Raw genomic sequence first — 24,409 nt, forward strand, 5'->3', positions numbered from 1 at the left:
TTTTAACATACCTAATATTTATTATAATTGATATATTGATCTATAAAATAAAAAAAAAAATATACAGTCCATCATAAGAATCTCTTCTTTTGAAGTCGGTTAAAAAAGAGACGAAAATAGATCAAACGAGATACAGTTTACTAGAACTTGACTGATTTTCAGACTAGAATTAGACTACTACAAAATACTAAGACTGGTACAACACAAGGAAGTTTATGAAAACGCATTATATGTGATAAACTCCATTTTATTGAATATTTATCACTGCGAATATAACATCTAGTGATTTAGTATCGCTTCTACCAATTATAATAATGAAGGTCAACAAAATCTACGCACGAATAACTACGTTATTCTGAGTGATTTCCTTCTAAACCATTTGCGAGATAAGAGGACATCGGTATAATTCGTTAAATTAAGACAACAAGCAAATCTATATAGTTCGTGTAGTGTCTATACACGATGTCTGTACATAAAAAATATTTAAGACAGAGCAACAGAAGTTAAAACAACCATTTAAAAAAACTGTCTGTCTGTCTGTATGTGTTTTATATATTACATCACACAAAACTGCATCAAATTGGATGCAGTATTCACATTTGTACCTATTCCTGAAGGTTTAATTTAAAATGTGATGTAGGTTTTATCTTGGCACGCCATCTAGTAGTGATTACCTTCTTCCAAAATTCATATGTATGAAGTGGCAGACAAAAGTTTCTAACACATATAAAAAGCGAATAATGACTTATTTAGTAATAGGTGACATGGCGGCGAAATGCAAAATAAAAACGTAATGTTACGTTCATACACGCTATTTGATTATGAATGAGTGTATTATGTAACACTAGCAAAACGCCCTAGCTTCGCACGAGTATAAATTGTGCATGCAAACTCTCCATAAAAAATATCTAAATGACAGTGAAACCCGTATCAAAATCTGTCACGTGCTTTAGAAGTAAGCAGAGAAACATAGACACGGAAGGCGACTGTTTTATACTATTTACAGATTACGCTAAGCCATTGTAATAAAATAGATTAATGAGAAGGAACTGAAAGTAATCTGTATAAATGGAAACATTTGACGATCTACTGATTTTAGATACGATGGGAAACAGGCGTATACATACATACGGGTATTTACGCCTGTTTCCCACACTGCTATTCATGTACGTATGTACGAGATATTTAGATATGTGATTAATTTCATTTTCAATCAAAGGTGATATGTGGGATATCAAATAAATCTAGTAAAGACATTAATTAATTCGTAGACAAATGCCATCGAACTTTGACTTTCTTTTGGCATACATCACATCTTATCCCATGTCGAACGACACTTGGCATATATCCAGTATAATGTAATAAATAGCGATCGCGGGCGCCGGTATATTGTACACGATCGTCAACGGTGACGGAAATAGTGCAATTTCGTGTAAAATCGTCCAATCTCACGCACCGAATTAAAAATTCAATGCTCCATTTCAGTTTATAGACGGGAGTCGGGAGATGCCGTGCCAGTGACACATGACATATGCATTTCCGCATCATGTGCTTGCTTCTACCTGGAATTATTTTAAATATTCGTAAACAATGCGAATTTTGAAAAACTATGTTTACAACAGTTGAGACATTCTATAATATAAAACAGGTATATTTTGATCGGCATAAAATCAGTAACACAGATTTTGCTGCGTATAAAAACCTGATAAATATCGACTAGTATACTCACTTCTCTTATTTTAAAACAATTCGAACGAACAAATGCCGTGATGTTTCGTAGACGTAGATTAGAATTTAGAACGAGAAATAAATTTCGATGCGCGTTAAACAGGATTTCGTTTCCCAAAAAAGGTGGTATAATCTTCACGAAATGAATATTTGATACTCGTATCTTAAAAATGTGACATGACGCAGACATGCAAACGAAGGTAATTCAAATTCGACTAAAAAATATTAATTATAAATATTAAATTTAAATCCGACGGTAATAACAAACGGATTTTTACCGTCAAGTGAACAAAGCAATTATTTGATAACCTTGTATTGTTTGTTTAAAAGCAACGGTAGCATTGTCATCCAATTGAAACAGACTTCGATCAATAGCATTTAGAACGATCGGCCTACATTGCACATAATTTTATCAGCAAAGCGAACAATATGCTTAATAATATCGTTGATGTTAATACGATGCTAAAGTTGCAAGAAGACTATCAACTTACATTCCATGAAACTATAATTATCAATATCTGACAATGCAAATGTTGTTTCCACTTAATGTGTTTGAACAGCATTATTTTTATCTTACAGCTGAATAATTAAAAATTGCGTTCCACAAAACAAAAACCGATTTTAATTGTGGCAAAATCAATTATTTTAATTTAAAAACTAATTTTGATAAAATTTCTTTAAGACCAATCTGTATATGTTTATAACATGTATATGTATATAGTAAGTATAACACATATCCCTTTAGAAAAAAAAATTAAATTAATTTAGAACTGACGAAGTTATGAGGTAACAAACATAAAAAAATACAACCGAATTAAAATCTTCCTTCTTTTTGAAAAAAAGGAGGGTAATTGTACATTTTATTTAGAAAACATAGTAGTTGATAACTAAAAATCCCTTTCCCTCCAGCTCAGTGATAATCCCCCACGACTTATAACATCTGTATGATCATGAATTCATTTCTGTTTTCTGCCAAAAATAATTGTAAGTCATAATAGCTTAACCTAAATTCATAATCCATACAACTATTTTAAATGAATTTTTTGCTTTTTATATTTTTTTTAATATTGAAATTATAATTAATTAATATATAAAATAATCATTAATATATTGTAGTCATGACCATATGTGACTTTATTATTGTTGATTGTTATATTTTATTCTATTCTGAACGATAATGACGACTTCATTGTATAACTATCAAATCATTACTGTTATGTAATTGTATTGCATGCCCAATGTATAGGCTAGCTATGTAAATTTCTTTTAAGACGTCATAAATATCTTACGAATTATTGTAATGTACAGCTCTCAATAAACATTTATTCTATTCCATTAAATACCCAAATTAACCTTTAAAAAAAAAGTAATTATTAGATATAAATAAATTAAGTTATACGAATATCTTAAAGTCACAAATACAAGCTGAAAAAGCTAACATTGCCAATGATAATTAACTTATTTATGTATATTAACAATGTATAATTCATAGTCGATGGTCTTATACATTTGATAATGTAATATGCCCCTTAACAATGACTGTACAATACAGTTAGTAATGTACTGTATTGTTTAAAGATGGTATCGGTCAAGTACTTTCTCGTGTGCATTGATTGCCGAAGCACTTAATTGATAATATATTTATCAATAAGAATGCAAACAGAAATGTCAAGTGCAGGTATTGTTATACAAATATTTCGCATGTGTTTCTTTATAATCTCAAAGAACATGTATTTATGAATGTATCAAATCAAATTATATAATTTATTTGCTGATTAGATTTCAGATCTATATAACTTCTTTTAGTTAGTAAAGAAACCTATAATAGAAACAGTAAAATTACATGATAAACAGTCATCACAAAATAAAGCCACTGGTGCGACTTGCGGTGCCACTATAGCTACTGTAAACTCAATATAATTTATAGACTATCGTATATTCAATGAATATGACGTCACAAAAAAAAAAACATAACATCATAATATTATCTCACTATCAGACAGCTTAACCCTTGATCTAACAACGATCACCCGTTGTTAGATAGGTATATGCACACTTATTATGTAAGCGATATCAATAAACTTTCCACTATGATAACACATTTATCAATCAAATTTTCCGACTGTTAAACAGTATTTTTTTTTTTATTATTTTTACAACTGAAACTTAAGATGTGCCTGCATTTACTAATTTCCGGTTATGTGACATTCTCTTTTCGGTTCATATCGTTGTTGTGTTCGCTTAGCCACATATCAGGCTTATTATTAAAAAAATATCAATCATCGATTTAGTTACGGCCAATAAAAGCTGTCTTAAATAGTTAATACACTATAATAACTATTAATAACGTTATCGAACATAAAACTATCGGCACTTTTACTTTCTATGTCTACATTAACTGCTTACAATAACGTAGCGCTATCGATTTCTCTTTACTTACATACGATAAAATAAATTACATTATCGTGAAGCAAATGTTGAATTTTTATTTTATTTAAATATTTACCTGTATATACTAAGTGTTATATATATTCTGTGATATTTGTTAGTGGATATATTTAGTTAGTATATATTAAAAAAAAACACGTAGCATATCTGGCACCTGGTTTCTGTATCGTGGGTAGTAGATTTTTATCTTAGTTGTCAAAAATAAAGGCAACTTCTCTAAGAATATAAAAACTTTCGTTTGCGTCTTGTGTAGCCTTGTAAACAAGTACTTTTATTTGAGTTTAATTTAGAAAGCCCTAGAGTTCCATAGCTTTGGGCAATACTGCGTCTTATATTCCATTATCCAAAGCTGTTTATGAACACGTTTTAGCATAAAATCGGTAGAGCTGCATTTGGAATCACATCGTATATGCATTATATATAAGGTAATGTTTTATGCAACTTGGAATGGTAAACAAAGTAAGATAACATCCATTTGACGTCTATTCGACGTTGATCACATATTGATTCTGTCAAAAGTCGTCGTCTGATTTGTCAGTCTTTCTTCGTTTGACACCAACTACACAACCTGCCTATTGTCATGTCAATTAGTAAGCAGTAATATTTTTATCAGCTATTCTCCCTATCGTATGGTCACACAGTTCATTTGCCAAATTGTCTTGTTCATAGACAGCTTTTAACTCGAGCCAAGTTTCAAGTCTAGTAGTACGGAAGTACTACTAGACTTACTAGACTTCAGTAGAAACTGAGAATTTGAATCATTATTTGAACAGTAACTGCACAGATTACTTAATGGTTCCTACAGTAACGACTGTAATAACTCAAGGCTATATAAATGCCTCCATTGATGACATTACATCATCACACAATGATGGGTAATCTAGGTATAATCATCTAACCACGCTTGCTGTATTTGACACGCAATATAAATATTCTTTTCGATGCTATTTTGAAAGGGTTTCAAAATACGTAACTTAACATTTGGTAAAATTAAACAGTAGTAGAAAATTTTTATCTTTCGACAATTCAATGATATTTTTATAATAAATAGCTAACAATCACACGACCTCTTGATAATGAACAATTACCTTCTAGTCTAGACTATAGGGGCAGCTATAATAGCATATGAGCATTGCTTACTCTAAAGTCCCATCATCACCATCATTATATCAGCTGATAACTGTCCACTGCCAAGGCCCATATTCAGACCCTCCTTATAAAGGGGAGGTTTTGCCAGTAATTGCCACGCTTGGCAAAAATAAACATTATTTCAATTGCACATATTGAGATATTAAAAAACGTACGAACATACGAATGTACCATCTAGATTAATCTCCGACAATTATCGTTATGATAACTGTGGAAGAAACGAAAGAGGTTTGTTTGACTCGAAGTATTTGGCGTTCCATTGTTTCTGCCTACCTCAATAGGAGATAATAGGAGACCGGCATGACAGATATGTATGTATGTAATTATCGTTACATTTTGTAGCCATTATTACTAATACAAAATAAAATAATAGGAACATAATAACAATATAAGAATAAAAATATAACTCATAGTGCAGTAAGTTCATACTACGATTAGACGTTATAGTAGTTGTTGCGCATGGCAACAGAGTATTATTAATACTCATGTATTCAGTTTAGTAAACATCTATTTCATGGTCAACGCGGAGCTTACGTATAATTATATACCAGCAAATAAACATATATAATAGCAGTATACATATATTTTTATACCAGTATTATATTTTTATATAAGAGCAAACGCGCTGACGATTGACCGAATCTTCCAACTGTAAGGCTGTCGTCTTCCAAATGTAAAACAATTCTAAGGATAAATAAATGCCTCTCATGACAGTGAATACATCGTTGCCATTATCCTTATGGCTAATACCCATTGTCCGTAATCCCCAAAGCCTCTTTTGCCTTCCATTTTGATCTAATTCATTTCTCTTTCCTTGACAAGATAAATATTTGTCTTCTTTCAGACAATTCGTCCACCTTTTTTGGGTCTTTGTTCTGAGCTTTTATTTATCCACTTTTAAACTAATTATTTTTGTAAAATGATTCGCATCCTCGCTCATTACGTGTCTATTTCATGTTTTATTTTTTAATGGACGATAATGGAACGGTAACTCAGCCCACGCTAACGGTATACGCTGGCGAGCTACCTGTGAGGAATGACAGATGAGAATGAAATAGGCAGGTTAGTTAGCCCATCGTGATAAATGGAAGGTCGACCTGGTTGGTTACATTGCTAGGACCTTAGTCTTCATTACTAGCAATTCCTTCCCCACCCCCAACTTTATTTCAAGTTAACCTCACTCATATATGCCACCGCCGTGTGGCCTTTTGTGTGTAACATAATGGTCGAGGGGTGGGCAGTAACGTTTCTCTTAAAATATCACTAAAAGCCTAACTGAGGTTGCCAACCCACATGCAAAAAACCCCCTTTGGGGAAGGCCTATTTTCAGCAGTGGACATTTAACAGCTAATATGATAATGGTATGTTAATATAAGCCACTGATGCTATTTTCAAACATCCGAATATGGGTCCATTTATTTTTTACTCGAAACTCGTCAAATCCATCTTAAAATTCTTACTTCCGCTGATTGGAGACAATTTTTCATTGACTTTCTTATTATATCTGTCTCATTCGTCAGCGAGAAATATTATGTTGACGGTAGAAATAAGAATAACAAATAATACTTAAAAATGTAGTGGAGGTAGAGTCCTTGCTTATAGTTCTAACGATCTATTAAAACATCAGGCTATTGGTTACAATACAGTCATTGACTTGCTATATCTCAACATAAAGCTAATTAGGAACCTCGGTCTACCTGATTCTTGGGAGTCCAGACGTAAAATTATTTAGTATAAAGAGTCTTATTTAGATTCTTTTACAAATATTCTGATTAATGATAAAAGGTTTTGTGTATAAAGCTGCAATATAATGGCGACCTTGTTTGTGTCGAGCGGATCAATGTAAAAACTTAAATACTGTATTTGTTAAAGACATTGTTGCACAAATTTACGATGAATCATTACGTTTATGTACTGCTGGTAGATCTTCAGAAATATTCGAACAATAGAAATTTTACGTTGCGACATTAAATGACAAGCATTAAAGTGGACATTTAGATTGACGCTTGTCAACTAAAAATCGCGGTCAATCAAGCGGATGACTTGATAACTATAAAAAAGTCTATTGCATAATAACATCATTAGAATAGCTTTACGACAATACGGTCAACAAAGTCCCACAACTTTCCTATTGCGCATAATACATATTTGGTTCAACAAAACGAGGGCATTTTCACATATCTACTAACACAGACATGAAGAAACAGAGCGAAGATGAGGTAAAATTTGTAGCTATGGGAGATAGAGGAAAATAAATCATATACGCAGTTGTATGCGACTTCACGCAAATTTGTTTTTTTATTTAAATTTGAGTGATAATGTTTCATAACTAACAATAATTTCCATAACTTTTATTATTTATATTTATAAATACATAAGTATTTTAGTATACATGCATTCATCCATCAACCCTACCATCCAATATTTCCTGTGTTGCTATGTTCTTATTAATAGGTCTATCAATTTCATTAAATTGTAATTGGACAATGAGAATCATTGTAAATTTCAAATCTATACCTAAATAAATATTAACTAAAATTATAAGTGTGTATTTATTAGATATTTATACATCAATACTTCAGAGTTTGATACGACTATAGTTGCATAAACAATAACACAATTTAATAAAACAATATACTCCCTTGGGTACGTACACGATCATTGAAATTCAATAACTATTTAAATAGCAATCAGTATCGTAATTTGATAATAAAATTAATACTCATAGTCATATTAATCAATTCATTATTATTATTAGTAATAATAATTGGTTACATGCCCATCACCCGACGTATTTATATATTTATTTCCTAATTTTTCATACACCATCTCCATAATGTACTTAAAAAACGTACAGAATTTCACCCTGCCCTCGTTTACTGTTTATAATTACTCCTTTTCATCTAAAAGTTGCGTGGAAGAGAGCGCTTTTAGTAATAACGCCGCCCATTGTTTTCTAAGAATGAAGACTTCTTGTAATTTATTTTTTTGCTTTTACTAAATTTGATACTATAATCTTTCCGAGAGAACAAGAGTATCTAGATAGATACTCTTTGTTTGATGGATAGATACCTATCTATCCATCCCAACTGTTACTTCTGCCGACACTGGACCAATGACCTTTATTCTTATATCTTTGTTTATCTGTCCTCCCTATACTCACGCCTTACTTTTTCTCGACTAATCTATTCCAACACCGACTGTAATGATTGAACTCATATAACAACCTACTGACAAGTATCCCGAATCTATCTCTTATACAACAGATTTTAGAAAAATACAGAGTTTGATTCAAACGTACAATGAGCATTTTATTAATATATTTTTCCGTATTAGATGTTACATGCACAATCATCATTCAAAGAGTCATGGAAGATCACAAGTGTACATTCAAACAACTAGTTATCAGCATTACGTCATCCATCAGTATTATATTCGTATGGCAGCCAGTTTGTCGCCATATTTATTTCTTAAGGTCATATCAATATCGTTAAAACATAAAACGTGATATTATGTTTTTTTTATCATAGAGCAAGAAGAAACTATGAAAGTATATTATGACTAAATTAGGCATAAAAATAGTCTATCACGAAAGAAAAACGTAGTTTAAATTTAAAATTGAATTGTCAGAGAGTAAAGGTCCTTAAATATTCTGGGAAAAGGTACGTACCGTTCTAGAAACTCTAAAATTACGCAGGGTCTAATTCTCTTAATTGATGTAATGTAACAGATCCGTGCAATTCCATTTTAACTCATATGTATTATAAAAAAAAGTTATAGATATTGTATTTTGCTAAAATTCAATACAAAATAACACTTACATCAAATAGCCAGCAAAATACCGTCATAATATCATTTGGAAGAACGTTATCCGTTATTGTGCTACAAAACAAGACAAAGTTCAGTAGCAGACGAATGCCATTCGATTAAAATTTTTTAAAGAATCAACGTGTTTCAAATGTGATAGGACATAGGAACATGGAAACATGGGACAAATGAAAAGAGATTTTATACAAAAATAGTCTCCTTGGGTAACTACAAAACACTTGTTTCTATCGCCAACCACTTCTAATCGCACGGCTGTGTTTCGATTTTAAGGGTAAGATATTTATCAACAGACTTCAAAAAAGGTGGGAGTTCTGAATTTGGTTGTATTTTTTTGTTTGTTATCTCATAACTGCATCAGTTATAAACGAACTTGGAAAATTCTTTTATTTCTTTATCTTTTCAGATTGATCCCATAGTAGTAGAATCCAACTTGGCTGGTCAGCAAAACTACGCCACATATTCTCATCCAAAATACCTCAATCTTTAAAGATGAAAATCTTTAAGTGCGTGTTGCCAGCCTACGGAACATGGTTCTACATGATTGGCCATAGGCAGAAACGTCAAGTTTCTCAGCGAGCTATGGAGAGAGGCTACGCTCGGAGTTTTGTTGCGTGATAAAATTCAAAATGTGGATATTCGCAGAAGAACCTAAATAAAACACAGCCAAAACAAGCTAAGTAGCAATGGGCTAGTTACATAGCTCGAAGAACCGATAATCGATAAGGAAGAAAGGTTCTAGAGTGTAGGACGACCCTCCACTAGATGGAACGACGACCTCAAATGCACTGCAGGCAGTCAGTAGATGTAGGTGGCTCAGGACCGTTCCTTATGGTAGTCTATGGGGGAGGCCTATATTCATCAATGGACAGTTAATAGCTGATATGATAATGATGAAACCTATACCTACATAAGTATCGTTGTAGCTTCGTCAACAATGTATCTTATGAATCATTTTATCCATCCATTTGCCTCATTAACACACAATGTACTTTTGTAAGTCGACGGGTATTTTTGTAAATACATACAAATAAACCATATAAATTTCCAGATTTATTTTCGGGAAAACCTTATTGGAAAACCGAAAATCTCATTGAAAAACTTATTACTTTTCAAAGTATCAAATTTCTATAAATAGGGTCGAAACTTCGTAAATAATGAATCATTATCCATCGGTTGGTCTCATTTACACTTATACTTATACTTTTGTAAGAAAGACGGTTATATTTGTAAATATAAATAGCACCACATACAAATTAATGCATATTTACGTTGTAAAAATCTATACTTTCTATAATTTTACATTTCTAGGTTTACTTTGTAGAACGTGTATATAGCTAGACTAGTGCGTCAATCGGTCAACAAATAGGTACGTTGATAAAAACTTAAGTAGTATCTATAAATCGGATAATTGTAATATGATCCAGTAATAATCATAAAACAACACAAATCTGATTTTCTGATATAAATACAGATTACAGATAAAAAGTGATTACATTTATTGAAATTTTCATTTACAGACAGGTCGTCATAAATGAATGATGAAAACAAGATAAAATCCATTCATTGAAACACATTCATACTTGCGGCGAAGTGGCGAGTGGTAGATATAGGAATGTATGGATTCATTCCAAATCCTCGTTTACATTCGGCTTGCGAACTGATTTGCTGCCTTTTAAAAGTGCATAATTAAAAACAGGACAGGGACAAATCTCAATACTTATAATAGTACCATAATTTTTCATCATTTTAGCTATTAAATATCTATTGTTTAATAAATGCGTCTTCATTGACTGCTAATAGGAACGATCCTGAACCACCTGCGTCAGTTTCCTTACTGCAATACTTTTAAATTTGTTGCAATATACTTTTACTTCTTTTTTATTTGAATATTTTTTTATTTAACTATAGATATATACTTAACTTCACAGTAAACAATGGTGCGTACATCTTAGGCAAAATTTTTAGGCATATATAATGGTTGTTATCCACTATGGAAGTCATTGACCGAACTACGTCTAATACACGCTCATTTTTATTCTTATCTTACAAACTCGATACGAAAGCATAATTCAATAAAAGCGCTACACAAGCAGCCACAAGCAGCGGCCCCCACTTGGCGCATCATATCACCTGCATGTGATGCCGAGTCAGCGCAACGTGCCCGCAAATTTTCATGGAAACTACCATTGTTTGCGACATCACTTTTGGGTCCCACTTTAACCAATCGACAGCTTGTAATTTGTAATTAAAATTAATCAATATTTAAGAACCTGATATTAAACAAGTAACGTACTAAAACACAGCGTCAGACACCAATCTAGAAGCAGAAGATTTCCGAGATCAAAATGATCGTCTTACATCACTTTTAATTGTTAGTTCCAAGAAATCGTAGTCGTGATCTAAATGAAGACAAATGAGTATGAGATCTACAATGAGCCGAAAGGAGTCATTTCCACAAAAACTAATACATTTTCAGAATGAGTCAACAATTTAATGTGAATTGAAACAAAAAAAAGTCGACAACTTCTCTGATTCACCTGATAAATCAAATTGAGATTCGAACCTGACCTACTCACAAAAAATAAGTAGAATTCATGGTTCATACTAAAGTATCATTACGTATATTAATAATTGCGATATCAACAATGATTCATTATATAAAAACGTGAGAAAATAATCATAGGCACTCATTGCTTTTGGCTACTAGCCATTAGTACAGCTCACGAGAAATATAATATTACGAGGACATTGTCAAATGTAATAAGTAAACATGGATCGACGTGAATCTCATTAATTTAAGTACAGTTTACTTGTTACTATACCGGCCTTCATTACTCGCATGATTGATGACCCTTGACTAGAAACTACTTTGAACCAGTTACTGGTAAAAGATTGGATCGGAGCAGTTAACCCTAGATTAAACCTATCGAGTAACATTATTAGTATCAAACTGAAATTTTGTTACCCTTCATTTCAAATATATAATTAAAGGTTGTCTTATAAAAAAAAGACATAACCCGTTATTTTGATCAAAAAACCAATGAAGCGATTTTCATAAAATTTCTATGGATTATTTCTGATAAAAAAGATTTTTTCAAATCCAATTGGTTTAGAACTAACGGGGTTATCGAGGTAACATACATAAAAATAACTGAATTGAGAACCTCCTTTTTTTTCGAAGTCGGTTGATAATGGATAATAGTTGATAAGTTGGATGAACAGTTATAACGTAGACTAAAATGCTCGCATAGTTATAATACAAAGATATTGGACTAGTTCTTGTTCTTAGACATAATCCTTCAAGTTCATACGGACTCGTTAGCAAGAACAAGTGTGATTGCACGGTCACGAAACAAACTTGTAACAAAATGTCTCCAACAAATTATGAAGTAACGGAACGTGATGTTTAGCAGTTTAGAAATATTTTTATTGGGTAAATTTCAAGGCCTAACATTTAAAAGGTACTTACTACATTTAAAAACATATGTATTATAAAAAGATGTAGTTTTTTGTATATGTTTGTTTGTAATGGATAAACTCAAAAACTACACAACCAATTTTAAAAATTCTTTCACCTGTAGAAACCTACAATATCAGTGAATAACACAGACTATATATTATTTTTAAAAATATAGAGATCCCTACAAAAGTTACAATAATGTAACTTAAACTAGCCAAAATGCATATTTTTGATACTTTAGATAAAAGCCAATATAAAACAAATCTTTTAATCTACCCGTGCGACAGGGATAGATCGCTAGTAGTCAATATATTTTAATTAATATTAAAAATTAATTTATCAATTGTCAATATAGTTATAGTTAAGGCGTAATACTATGCAAGAAAATATTACACAGTGCAATACTTATGTTTAATACCTTCGATAATTATAAACTTTAAGCGATCAAAGATGATAACCACGACTTCTTCCGCGTGAAATTCTTTATGACGTTACACGCCCTACGTTTACTCTTGGGCTCAAACATAGCTCTGTTTGCCAAACATCCAAATCGGTCTAATAGTTTCGCTGCAAAAAGGTAACAGATACGCAAATTTACATTCATATTTGTATTATTAGTAAAGATACGGTAAGTAGACTCAAATACAATAGGAAAATATTTTCATTCAGGCTAAGCTATCATGCAAACGAGATAACGAAACCGGAAAAGCCGTGACTGTATCAATAGGGAAAACTTGGAAAACATCACAAAGTAATAAAAACAGGGTCACACGCCAAGTGGCGAGAATCCATAATAACAATACGGGTGAGAAAATTCAATCAATACTCAAACACGCTACTTGAACCCAAAAAAGTCTAGCAGTCCCGCTGCCTATGCCTATGCTTATTATATTATATTGTAAAAATGTTGACGTATTGATGTTTGCTACTGAATTTTACGTATAAACAGCTGAACAGATTTAAATGAAATTTGGTATACAAATAGATCACATCTTAAAGACACATCATCATCGTCATCATCATTACAGCCATTTTTGAGTGGATGATAATGAAATAGTAACCCCGCCCGCGCTATCACTATACAATGGCGTATCCCAGTGAAGAATGATAGGTGAGGATGAAGTCAGATCAGTTGGATTTAACAATAATTCATAACAATAGCTTCCAGGGGGTACCATGTGGAGATCAACCTGACAGGGTATATTGCTTAGTAATGGGGATTAACGTCCCCATTACTAACAATACTTCTCCCACATACCAGCCGTTATCTGACCACTGTTGGACATAGACCTCCCCAAAGACTGTCATAAGGAACGAGGCCATTCCTTATAACAGTTTATCATAGGAGAATTTTGCCAATAGTTGCCACGCTTGGCAGGCGGGTTAGCAACCGCAGTTTGACTTTTAGTGATGTTTTAAAAGGGAAGCTGAACGCCTTAGTCGCCTCTTACGACACTCACAGGAAAGGAAGATGTGACCCACTCTATGCCGAGATCACACGGCAATATCTTGAAGGCACACATTACATTAATTGTAAGGAAATATACCTACATTATGAAGTTTCAACACAACAACGATAGTACAAAATTAACTCTGTAAAATTCTCACAGAGTAGGTAGAGAGAATCGAGTGCCAAGGGCTTGATATACCTACACCACTTCCTTTGTCCGCCGATAGTGGAGTATTAGAGACTTGGAGATACTATTTTTAGGAAACAGATCAATCTCCTATTCATATAAATATCAAAAAATCTACGAGTAATTTTGCATTTGATGTTGACCAATATCTTTTCACTTCGAGAAGAATTCGTAATTTGAACAACGATTTCAAAATTAAGTACTTTAACTAAATTGAATTCTACAAAAAAAAAACTTCAATTGTAGCCAAACCAGTTATTTTGATTTAAAAACTAAACTACTAAACCAATTTTGATAAAATCTCTAAGGCACCAATCTGCAACTATATCCTGTCAAAGAAAAAAAGAATTATCCAAATCGGTTTACAACTGACAGAATAAAAAAATATACAATCGAATTGAAAACCTCCATCTTTTTAAGTTGGTTGAAAATATGTAAATTGGTAAGGAAAATTAAAATTGCCTTTTTTTTATTAAATGTGTGCCATTTAAATAGTATTGTAAATGCTTTTTAAATCTTCTATTTGAGTAAAGCAAAAATTACAAAAACATCACATGAGCCTATCGTGGGATAGGTAAATAATAAATGCACCGAGTGCGAGTGTCGTGTTCAACGGAAGTGTTGAGTAAGCAAATAAAACTATACTTATGCAGCTATAGAAATCGTACAAGTGTCGCTATTCTAGTACACAGCGGACGTTATCACGTGACGCAACACTTGAATGAACTAAAGGGATTGTTTTAGAAATTATCTATTATTTATTTAAACTTCAATGTACAATTATATAAGTAAGTGTATGTATGGCGGACTTAAGACCTAATGGTGTCCTCTACCAACCAACCGTTATATAATGTAATATAAATAGATGGTGCATTTAATACGAATAAGAATAAATATTATTACTACATATTACATACATACATACATTGACACGATACGAAATGAGTGAAGTTTAACTAGTGATATAAAAATATTTTAGAACGTTTGTCTTTTTTTTTATGCAACCTAGAATGGCAAACATTCTGACGGCCCACCTGATGCAATGTGGTAACCGTTGCCTATAGACATGAGCAGTACCACGGAAATAACAAAATATACTGATTCGCCCATGATACCCCCCCCCCCCCCATTTGTCTATATTCAAAATCAAATCATCATCTAATCATCTAATTCAAAATCTAAAATTACAAATATCACTGGATGGTTAGAATTGATTTCATAATTTGGTTAAATGTAGTCTACTTTCAGTGTCCTTTTTTGGTAGATATATGCATCTTGGGATATTTTTTGTACATTTCTTGTACCTATTTTTCTATATTCCATCAAATAAGCCAACAAATTGTTAATATATTCGTAAAAAAAAATCAATGAAGAACTCATATACAATCTTTTATGACGAATGACAACAAACAACAAACAATGATAACAATGCGCTTTGCCCAACAGTGTTGCAATAGTGAAGGGTGCATTTTGATCCAACCTTGCACATAAATTTTACGCCTTTACCACGTACTTTATTACCCTACGTGATACCTACAACTTTTACCACACAAAAATCTTGATGTTGCTCTAATAATTTTATACCTAATTTTGCTTTCTACACTATTTCATCAAAATCGATCTAGTAAAACTTGATCGCTTAAAAATAATCAAATGGCATACAGACTGTTATTATGCGAAAACTACAAGCAAGTAATGTTAGTTGCATAACTAATTTATGTTACTCAATTTAGGAGGAGATAGTTAATACAGTTGCATTTTTATGTTTGTTACTTTAGAACTCCATCATTTGTAAACTGATTTGGATATCTGTTGGTCCCACAAAAATTGTATCAAAGTCGGTCCAGTATTTTCGATTTTAAATAGAAATAACTGATTTTGCTACAAGTCGGTATTTTTTTTTTGTGGAAGAAAATCTATTATACGAATTTTAAACCAATTTCAGAAATAGGAGATTCTGAACTCTACTATAATTTAATATTACTTTAACTACGCGATATTTCAAACGGGTTTACAGGTCCTAATCATAATTTAGTTTGTAGATATTGAATCGGTTTGTTAATCTTATTCCTATCTAGATATTGCGTTACGTATTAAGTTATATATAAATAAAGAAAATGTGACACAAAAAACCGACTTCAATTGTGAGAAAACTAATTATTTTGATTTAAAAATTAAATTACTGAACCGATTTTGGTAAAAATTCTATGGGACCAATCTGTAAATATATCGTCATAGTCGTAGAATACTGACAGATCTTTATATGTAATATTTGTCAGAACCGTCAGTATTCTACGACTATGACGATATTTATACTTTCAGATAAAAAAAAAAGAATATTCTAAATTAGTTTATTACTAGCAGAGTTATGAAGTAATAAACATAAATAAATACAACCGAATTGAGAACCTCCTTCTTATTGAAATCGGTTGAAAAAAACGTCGAATTGTGCTTTATTGCTATATAATTAGATTAGGCGCGATGCGAGCGGATAAATAATGTTTTATAAAAAAAATATTTCTCAACTACTATTAGTTTCAATTCAGTTGTTTTTACGACCGTGATGAAAGTAAATATTGCATAAATACTAACGCTTCTGCGTACTAATCATCATATAATTTAGTATACCTATTTGGGTTGGAAAAGGACATAGCTTTTCATCCCAGTTACACATATGAAGTCGCTAGTGAAAGCTAGTTCAGAAATATTTAAAACTGTGTAATTGTTTACGAAAAATGATTTTTCATTGACCAAGTTCAATAGAAATACACTTTACAGTAGAACAACAGTGTAAAGAACTCTTTCCTACACTGTGGTAGCACTGTGTTTTTGGCAATACAAATGAGATTATAATTATTCGGCGGCACTACAGATGGGCAAAGCACCGGGTTTAAACCCGGTGCTTTGGTAAAAACCCAATAAACACCCATAAACTCCCATAATCACCCAAAAAAATAGGTTTTTACGTATTTTTTTGAAAATATGTAAGTAATACCAATAAATTATTTTTATAAATTGTATTGATCAATTCTACAATATTAAATAAAACGTTAACTAATAATATTTCAGGAAATTTTAAAAATCTATATATAATAAAATGAAAGTAATTAATTTTCAGTGTTTTCATGTTGCAGTTGATCAACATGTTGGCCTTTTGCTTCCCGTAGATACTTTAAAATTTCTTCATAACACCTCGTTCGCACACATGGCCGTATATATTTAAATTCTTGAGCCACTAACAGTCCGAAATACTCATTTCTTTTATCCTCTTCTCCATAAATTAAGCATTTAGAACAGTTTGTTTCTTCTTTCAGTAAATTTTCTTTTACTTTATCCTCGTTTTTTTCTTTGTTGCGACGACGCTGGGTAAATCATCTGGACACTGGGTCTCACTATCGCCAAATATATTTGGAGATCGGCTTCGGCTACGGCTTGGCAGACATTTTTTTCTTTCTACAATTTTAAATTAAATTTATTAGAATAAATGCTTCGAACACACGCGATCTAAGTACCTTTTGTGTTTATTATACCTTACCTACCTAGGTATAAAAAGAGTACTTACGTAGATTTTCTTTTATTAACTGTTTTATACGAAGATCTTGATCTCTCAAATTAGCATCCATTTTACTTCCAGTGATTATCAACTAAATTAATAATCCACAAAGTATTAAATAACGTTTTTATGAAATATTTAGCACAAAAACAATACCCTTTAAATATCGATCGTCAGTAACTGTGGCTGACTTACCTATATTCTAGCAAGCAGGACTGCCAGATGTGAAGGGGAAATCCCCAATAAATTGTTGCATGTGACTGATGATGTGAGCATGTTCGTTTCATAATAAAAATGTTGCCAGGTAACCAAAAAGTCGTATGTTTTTGTGCGAATTACGATCATAATCTTTACGATCGTACATTAAAAAATAGACAAATAATAGTATGAGTACGATTTAAATCGTATATCTGTCAACCCTGCTAGCAAGACAGCGACAAAATCACGTTGCATAACAATGTAGCCCAAGCTTATATCTTATGAAATATACGGAAGAGATACGGACTTAGAAAAAACAGAAATGTTGTTCTTTGTGGAAGTCATTGATGAAATTCTATGTATTTTAGCCCGCAAACTTTCTTCAAACAAAAACAGCGCCATCTAGTATCGAGTTCTGTAATTATCTCTTTGTTTATGGATTTGAAGTAAGACCGCCACGCATGCAATACATTATGACTGGGGATTCCCCTATTCGTCGACGCTGAATATGAGGCGACGACAATCACTGTCAAACGTGTTCACTATTACTCTGACTCTGGTAACGTGACTTCCTGGTAACGTGTTAGGTAGGAAAAGCAGTAAAAAAGTGCATATTAAGGGAGCAGATTTGAAATAATATTTATACTTAACAAGAAATAATTAAAGGTAAGTGGATTTTTGAATGATACAATTATATCATGATCACTTAACAATTTTAACTTAAAATTAGATGTATTATTACAAGCTTTTATTTAGCTTGCGTTATGTAAATAAAAGTATGTAGGTATGTTCGTATGTTGATGCAATTATCCTCAATCCTCAACCGACTGGGATAAAATTTTCCATACACGTTTATTTTGGATGATAGTGCATAGTTAGCTGAGAGTCGTCATTGGATAATAATGGTGGATAGCCTAAGATGTGTACTAGATATTTATTTTTAACATAATATGCGTAAGTACCTAATCGAATTAAAGAAGTTGCTGAGAAAAATACAGAACAATACGATAATAAACTAGCGTCTGCGTTTAATCCTCCGAGGAGATGTAATTTTACAAAGGTTTTTTGTATTTATTTTATTATTTTTTTAATAAATTTATTGTAAATAACAAGAAATAATCATTGTAAAAAAATAGGCACTCTATTGTTGAATTTTCGTCAGACCAACTAATCATCGTTCATTTTTTTAGGTTCAATGGGGAGACCTAAAGATTTACGCATATGGGAGCACTACCGTACTTTACCAAACAAGTCTGTTTCTTGCAAGCTTTGTAATAAGGTCTACAAATTCAGTAATGCTGCCAAAATGCTTCAACATCTTATCACTTGTCCAAAATCTCCAGAAACATTAAAAGACTCTATGAAACTTATAAAAGATAGCTCGTCCAAAACCAAAATGTCTGGACTGTCAGAGATAGAGACAAATGATTCTTTTATAAGCCCCTCGTCGTCTGCTAACACTACAATAAATGCTGAGTTTCAAGACACCGATGATCATATAAAAACAGAATTAGCGAGAGCTATATTTGTAACAGGGACGCCATTATCGATGGTGCAACATCCTTTATGGATACAATTTTTCGAAAAATTGCAACCAAAATTTAAAATACCTTCACGTAAAGCTTTAGCGACAAAATACTTAGATAAAATATATAGAGAAATGCGTTTTGAGTTAAATGAGGAACTAAATGCTTGTAGTTACTTACACCTTCAGTGCGATGGCTGGTCTAATTTAAGAAATGAAGGAATAATAAACTTTCTTATATCAAAACCTCAACCTGCATACGTTAAAAGTTTGAATACAGAAAGTAATCCTCACACTAGTGAATACCTTAGCCAAGAAGTTGAAAAAGTAATGAAAGTGTATGGAGCAAATAAGTTTCTTGTACTTATTGGCGATAACGCTAGAAATATACAAAAGGCATTCGAATTAACAAAACTCAAATATCCACATGTTGTTCCTCTCGGTTGCTGTGCACATATCCTTAACTTGTTGTGCCAAGATATTGTAAAGATACAAGAAGTAACTGTGTTTATTATGCAAGCCATAAATATAATAAAAACTGTTAAAAGGAGTCAACGATTAAGTTCCTTGTTGATAAAATCAAGGCAGGGTGAAGATTCTACACAAACACTAAAATTGCCTTGTGCTACAAGATGGGGAAGTCATGTTACTTCGTTAAAAAGTTTGAAAGCAAATAAGATAGCTTTGCAAATATTAACAGTTAGAGAAGATGTGGTAATTTCAAGAGATATTAAAGATTTAATTCTAAGTGATGATTTCTGGACGAAGACAGGGGAATGTATAAGTATTTTGGAACCAGTCACTGAAAGCATATTTTACTTAGAGAGCGACCAGAATCGTTTGCATCGCACATACATTACATTTAGAGATGTACAAGCTAAGATACGTTTTGCATTAAATGAGATTTCGACATTGAGCGAAGAAAGCAAACAGCAGATTCTAACATCAGTATCTTCAAGATGCAATATGGCAATGAGGCCAATACATTTTGCAGCATATATTCTAGACCCCAGGACTCTAGGAGTCGAACTTACTCAAGAGGAAGAACTTAAGGGTATGGAGTTTATCTACAATTTAAGCCAACACTTAAGTTTGTCAAATGTAATGGCAGATTTGGCGTGTTATAAAGCTAAAGAAAACTTTTGGGCCAGAGGATTTGTATGGAGCTCATTAGATAGCATTGAGCCCCTAATATGGTGGAAAGGTATTTGTGGTTCCACTGAGTTAAGCAAAGTAGCGATTCGTATTCTATCAGCTCCCTGTACTTCGGCAGCCACTGAGCGTTCCTTTAGTATCCAAGGCTACATACATAATAACAAAAGAAATCGACTTACAACTGAAAGAACTGAAAAAATTTCATTCATTTGTTATAACTGGAATCTTAAACATAAAGCTGAATGCGAGGACATTCAGTTTAATGAAGAAAATACCTTAGAAGCTTTCATTGAGCAAGTAAATGAACATAACAGTTTAGACGAAATAGAGCCTATCGAACCTATACAATTCATCGCTTGTAATAACTCTGAATCTGACAGTGATTGACTGTAGTTTTACATTTTACTTTCATCTCTTTCTTAATAAACTCAAAATCAAATTAAAAGTTTTTTATTCTGTAGGCTGCATAATAATATTGTCTATGTCCAGTATAGTGGACGTCTTGCGGCTGAGATGACGATGATGAAGTACAAAATCATAAACACCCAAAAATTTGGGTGTTTATGGGGTTTAAACCCAATAAACCCAAAACACCCGGTTTTTACCCACCAGACTTTAAACCCACCCAGGTGGATTGCCCATCTCTAGGCGGCACCGGCACTTCAACAGCGCAGCGGCAGCACGGAGTTATTTTGGATACCTACACATTATATTCTTAGCAGAAATACCTATCATAACGGCCATATTAACCAAATTATATTTACCTATCACATATCAAGGAAAATCCAAATTTTGTTAAATTAACTACAAATTAGGTAGTTGTAGATCTTTTAATTAATCCTACTGATATTACAACAATTATATTTTAATATTAATTCCTTGAACACCATAAAAAGAATTTGGAAAAAAATTTACACATAGATGGACCTTATAACCATCATCTGGGTGAACACCTGAAATACTGTTTATTCTAAAATTATTTATATTTATGTAAATAAATTGAAATAATTGTGATGTGGTCCCAGCATAGAATGACGCACCCCTTCCTTTTCAGTGGATGTTGTAAAAGGTGACTTACGGAACTTAATGTTTGAGGAATAGGCAGCTGCATCCCTCTCAAAACTACCAATGGCTAACTATAGTTATCAGGGGGAAAGGGATTGTTAGTAATGGAGACTGAGAATCCTATTGCTAGCAATATACCCAACCAGGTCGACCTCCTCGCAGTTCCCCCTGGAAACTATCATGGTTAATTCCTGATGAATTCATCATGATGGGCTAACTGGCCTGTTTTCATTCTCATCTATCACCCTTCACTGATGCTCTGCCAACGTATCCCATTAGCGCAGGCAGGGTTACCATACCATTTTCACCCATTAAAAAAAACTGTAGTTATCAACCCACCTGCCAATCATGGCAACTACTGGCAAAACCCTCCTTTACAGGGGAACCAATGTTCAGCAGTATTCATTTTAATATAATAATGGCTGTGATTATAATAATGATGATGATTGATTAACAATTGCTTAGTGATAAGGCCATCTTTTGTATCACTTCTCATTAAAATTAACTATATTTACTATTTTATAAATAGTGCAATAAAGTTAAAAATAAATAAATAAATGATTGATGAATAAATGATGATTAAAATAATTAAGGTATTACTTTAGGTACAGCTGTATTAGAAAAACCTTACCCTTTATTTATAACTATTTCCTGAGGATTTGCACATGTGAATCAATATATAAAGTATCTGTTGTAACCTAAAATAGAGCACACTCTCACACCCATGGCTGTATATGATTATGGTCTATGCCTATATATATATATATATATATATATATATATATATATATATATATATATATATATATATATATATATATATATATATATATATATATATATATTGTATTAAAACTTGTAACATTCTTTCTCTCTGTTCGCTCCAGTTTGTTAACTGTTCACATGTGCCTATAAAAATAAATTATTCCATAAGAAAAAAATTGTTTGCTGAAAGTCTTCCTGCATTGTACCTGTATATTACATCAGTATCCCTAAATGTTAAGTTAGGATGTAACCTACTTGTGTACCAATTTTCATTCAAATCCTTAAGCTTAGCTGTTTAAGTAACAAACATTTAACAAACTTTCAAATTTGTAATATTGGTATAATTTAGATGAGCAGTCTTTGTATACATTTAGGTTTTACATTACAGGTCAATGACATCGCATATTTTACAAAGGAAGAATTAATGAAAGGCTTTGAAAGCCATTAATACTTTTTTTTAAATTTAGTGCAAATATAAACTTATTACTAACAAATAAAGAATACCTTTAATATGCATAAATAAGTATTTAACAAAAAAAAAAAAACAATGTATGTGATTACCAAGTTCCTTATTAAAAATTTAGTAAGTACCTCCACTTACTTAGTTCACAAAATCTTATTTTTAAGACTCCTAAAAGAAAGAAAATTGTAATTTGCCTATGTATGTAAACATACATAGGCAAATTACAGACAGAAGGGTACAGAGGAATAACACCTGAGTCCTCAGGAATGGCAACGCATGGGGGGTATCATGGGTGAAACAGTATAGTCTGCTATGTCCATGGTACTGCTCATGTCTATAGGCGACGGTTACCACTTTCCATCAGGTGAGCCGTCAGCTTGTTTGTCATTCTAAGTTGCATAAAAAAATATATATATATATATATATTGTGAAATCTTTGCCAATTTTGAACCACATACATGTTTTTATAATTGATAGAATTTACTACCCATGTAGATCACACAAATTGACACAATTACTTGACATCTGCTTCAATTGTGAAAATTTCTTTTTATTTTTCTACAGAATACAATTCTGCTTGTTGTCATTGACATATTTAAGATTTTCCAGCAAGGGCTGGACTCTCAGAAAAACCATATATGTACCATCTGTCTGATCAAATCCTAGAGTAGGGATAAACCACCAGACAATTCTATGGAGGCTATGGAAGGTATATTATTAAATATCTACATCTCCCAATACAAAAGCAAATTAAAAAATACAAAAGGAAATGTCTAATTTATTAGATATATATTATAAAAAAATAAATACTTCTAAAATAAATTTAAGTAATATAGCAAAATTTTATTTTTGTATTTTATTTGTATTTAATTAGTAAGTAATATAAAAATTTAAACTTGCACTATTTAAAAATTATATTTAAGGATATCTAAATGTGAAAAAAATTAAGAAAACAAGATTAGAATTTATTGGTCAAAAGAAAAGCTGTGTGATTTTTTTACTAGTCGCAAGAAAACGAGTAAAAGAAAACGTTGAAGGTACTTACTTTCGATGTACAGACCCGAACGTAGCACTCTATTTAATGTTTCAATTTCTATGTAACACAACAAATAAACTATTAACGATTTATTAGGGTCTATTTTAAAGAATACTTTTTCTATATTATTTTTGCCTCTATATAAATGTTTTTAAATAATTAGTTAAAGACCACAAATATTTCGTTTTACTCTAGTAGTTATTGGTAGCTGACATCTAGTAAAAAATAGTAGTGAAGAAAATTTTGATCAAACAAAAACCTCACAATTTACGAAGTCGCTTAGCTAACCAATTTCTCGAAAAAAAATATATAATTGATTTAGAAGGTAATTGAAAATTGAAAATAATAAAATCTTAGAATCACATTTGAAATGAAAATCTGAGATGGATTTTTTCTTTC

At 31.9% G+C, this 24,409-nt stretch overlaps 2 protein-coding genes across 2 annotated transcripts in view; one reads left to right on the forward strand and one right to left on the reverse strand.

Moving 5' to 3' along the window:
- Window positions 1–24,404, reverse strand: part of LOC113520809 (inositol hexakisphosphate kinase 2) — a 70,734-nt gene extending 46,330 nt beyond the window's left edge. Inside the window, exon 1 of the mRNA XM_052897501.1 lies at window positions 24,020–24,404. The gene's annotated coding sequence lies outside the window, so the exon portion shown is untranslated. The remainder of the gene's footprint in view (window positions 1–24,019) is intronic.
- On the forward strand, window positions 17,657–21,324 carry LOC128201218 (uncharacterized). Its single transcript, XM_052897498.1, has 2 exons — window positions 17,657–18,667; window positions 19,192–21,324. The coding sequence occupies exon 2, from the start codon at window positions 19,197–19,199 to the stop codon at window positions 21,066–21,068; it is 1,872 nt and encodes a 623-aa protein (XP_052753458.1). The 5' UTR covers window positions 17,657–18,667; window positions 19,192–19,196; the 3' UTR covers window positions 21,069–21,324.
- Window positions 24,405–24,409: the final 5 nt, after the last annotated feature.

The sequence above is a fragment of the Galleria mellonella genome, unplaced genomic scaffold, assembly GCF_026898425.1.
Source record: "Galleria mellonella isolate WM207_F2 unplaced genomic scaffold, CSIRO_AGI_GalMel_v1 utg36, whole genome shotgun sequence".
Lineage (NCBI taxonomy): Eukaryota > Metazoa > Arthropoda > Insecta > Lepidoptera > Pyralidae > Galleria > Galleria mellonella.

Excerpts from the sequence above, each read along its gene's own strand:
- LOC128201218 (XM_052897498.1), top strand. The coding sequence starts at position 19,197 with ATGGGGAGACCTAAAGATTTACGCATATGGGAGCACTACCGTACTTTA.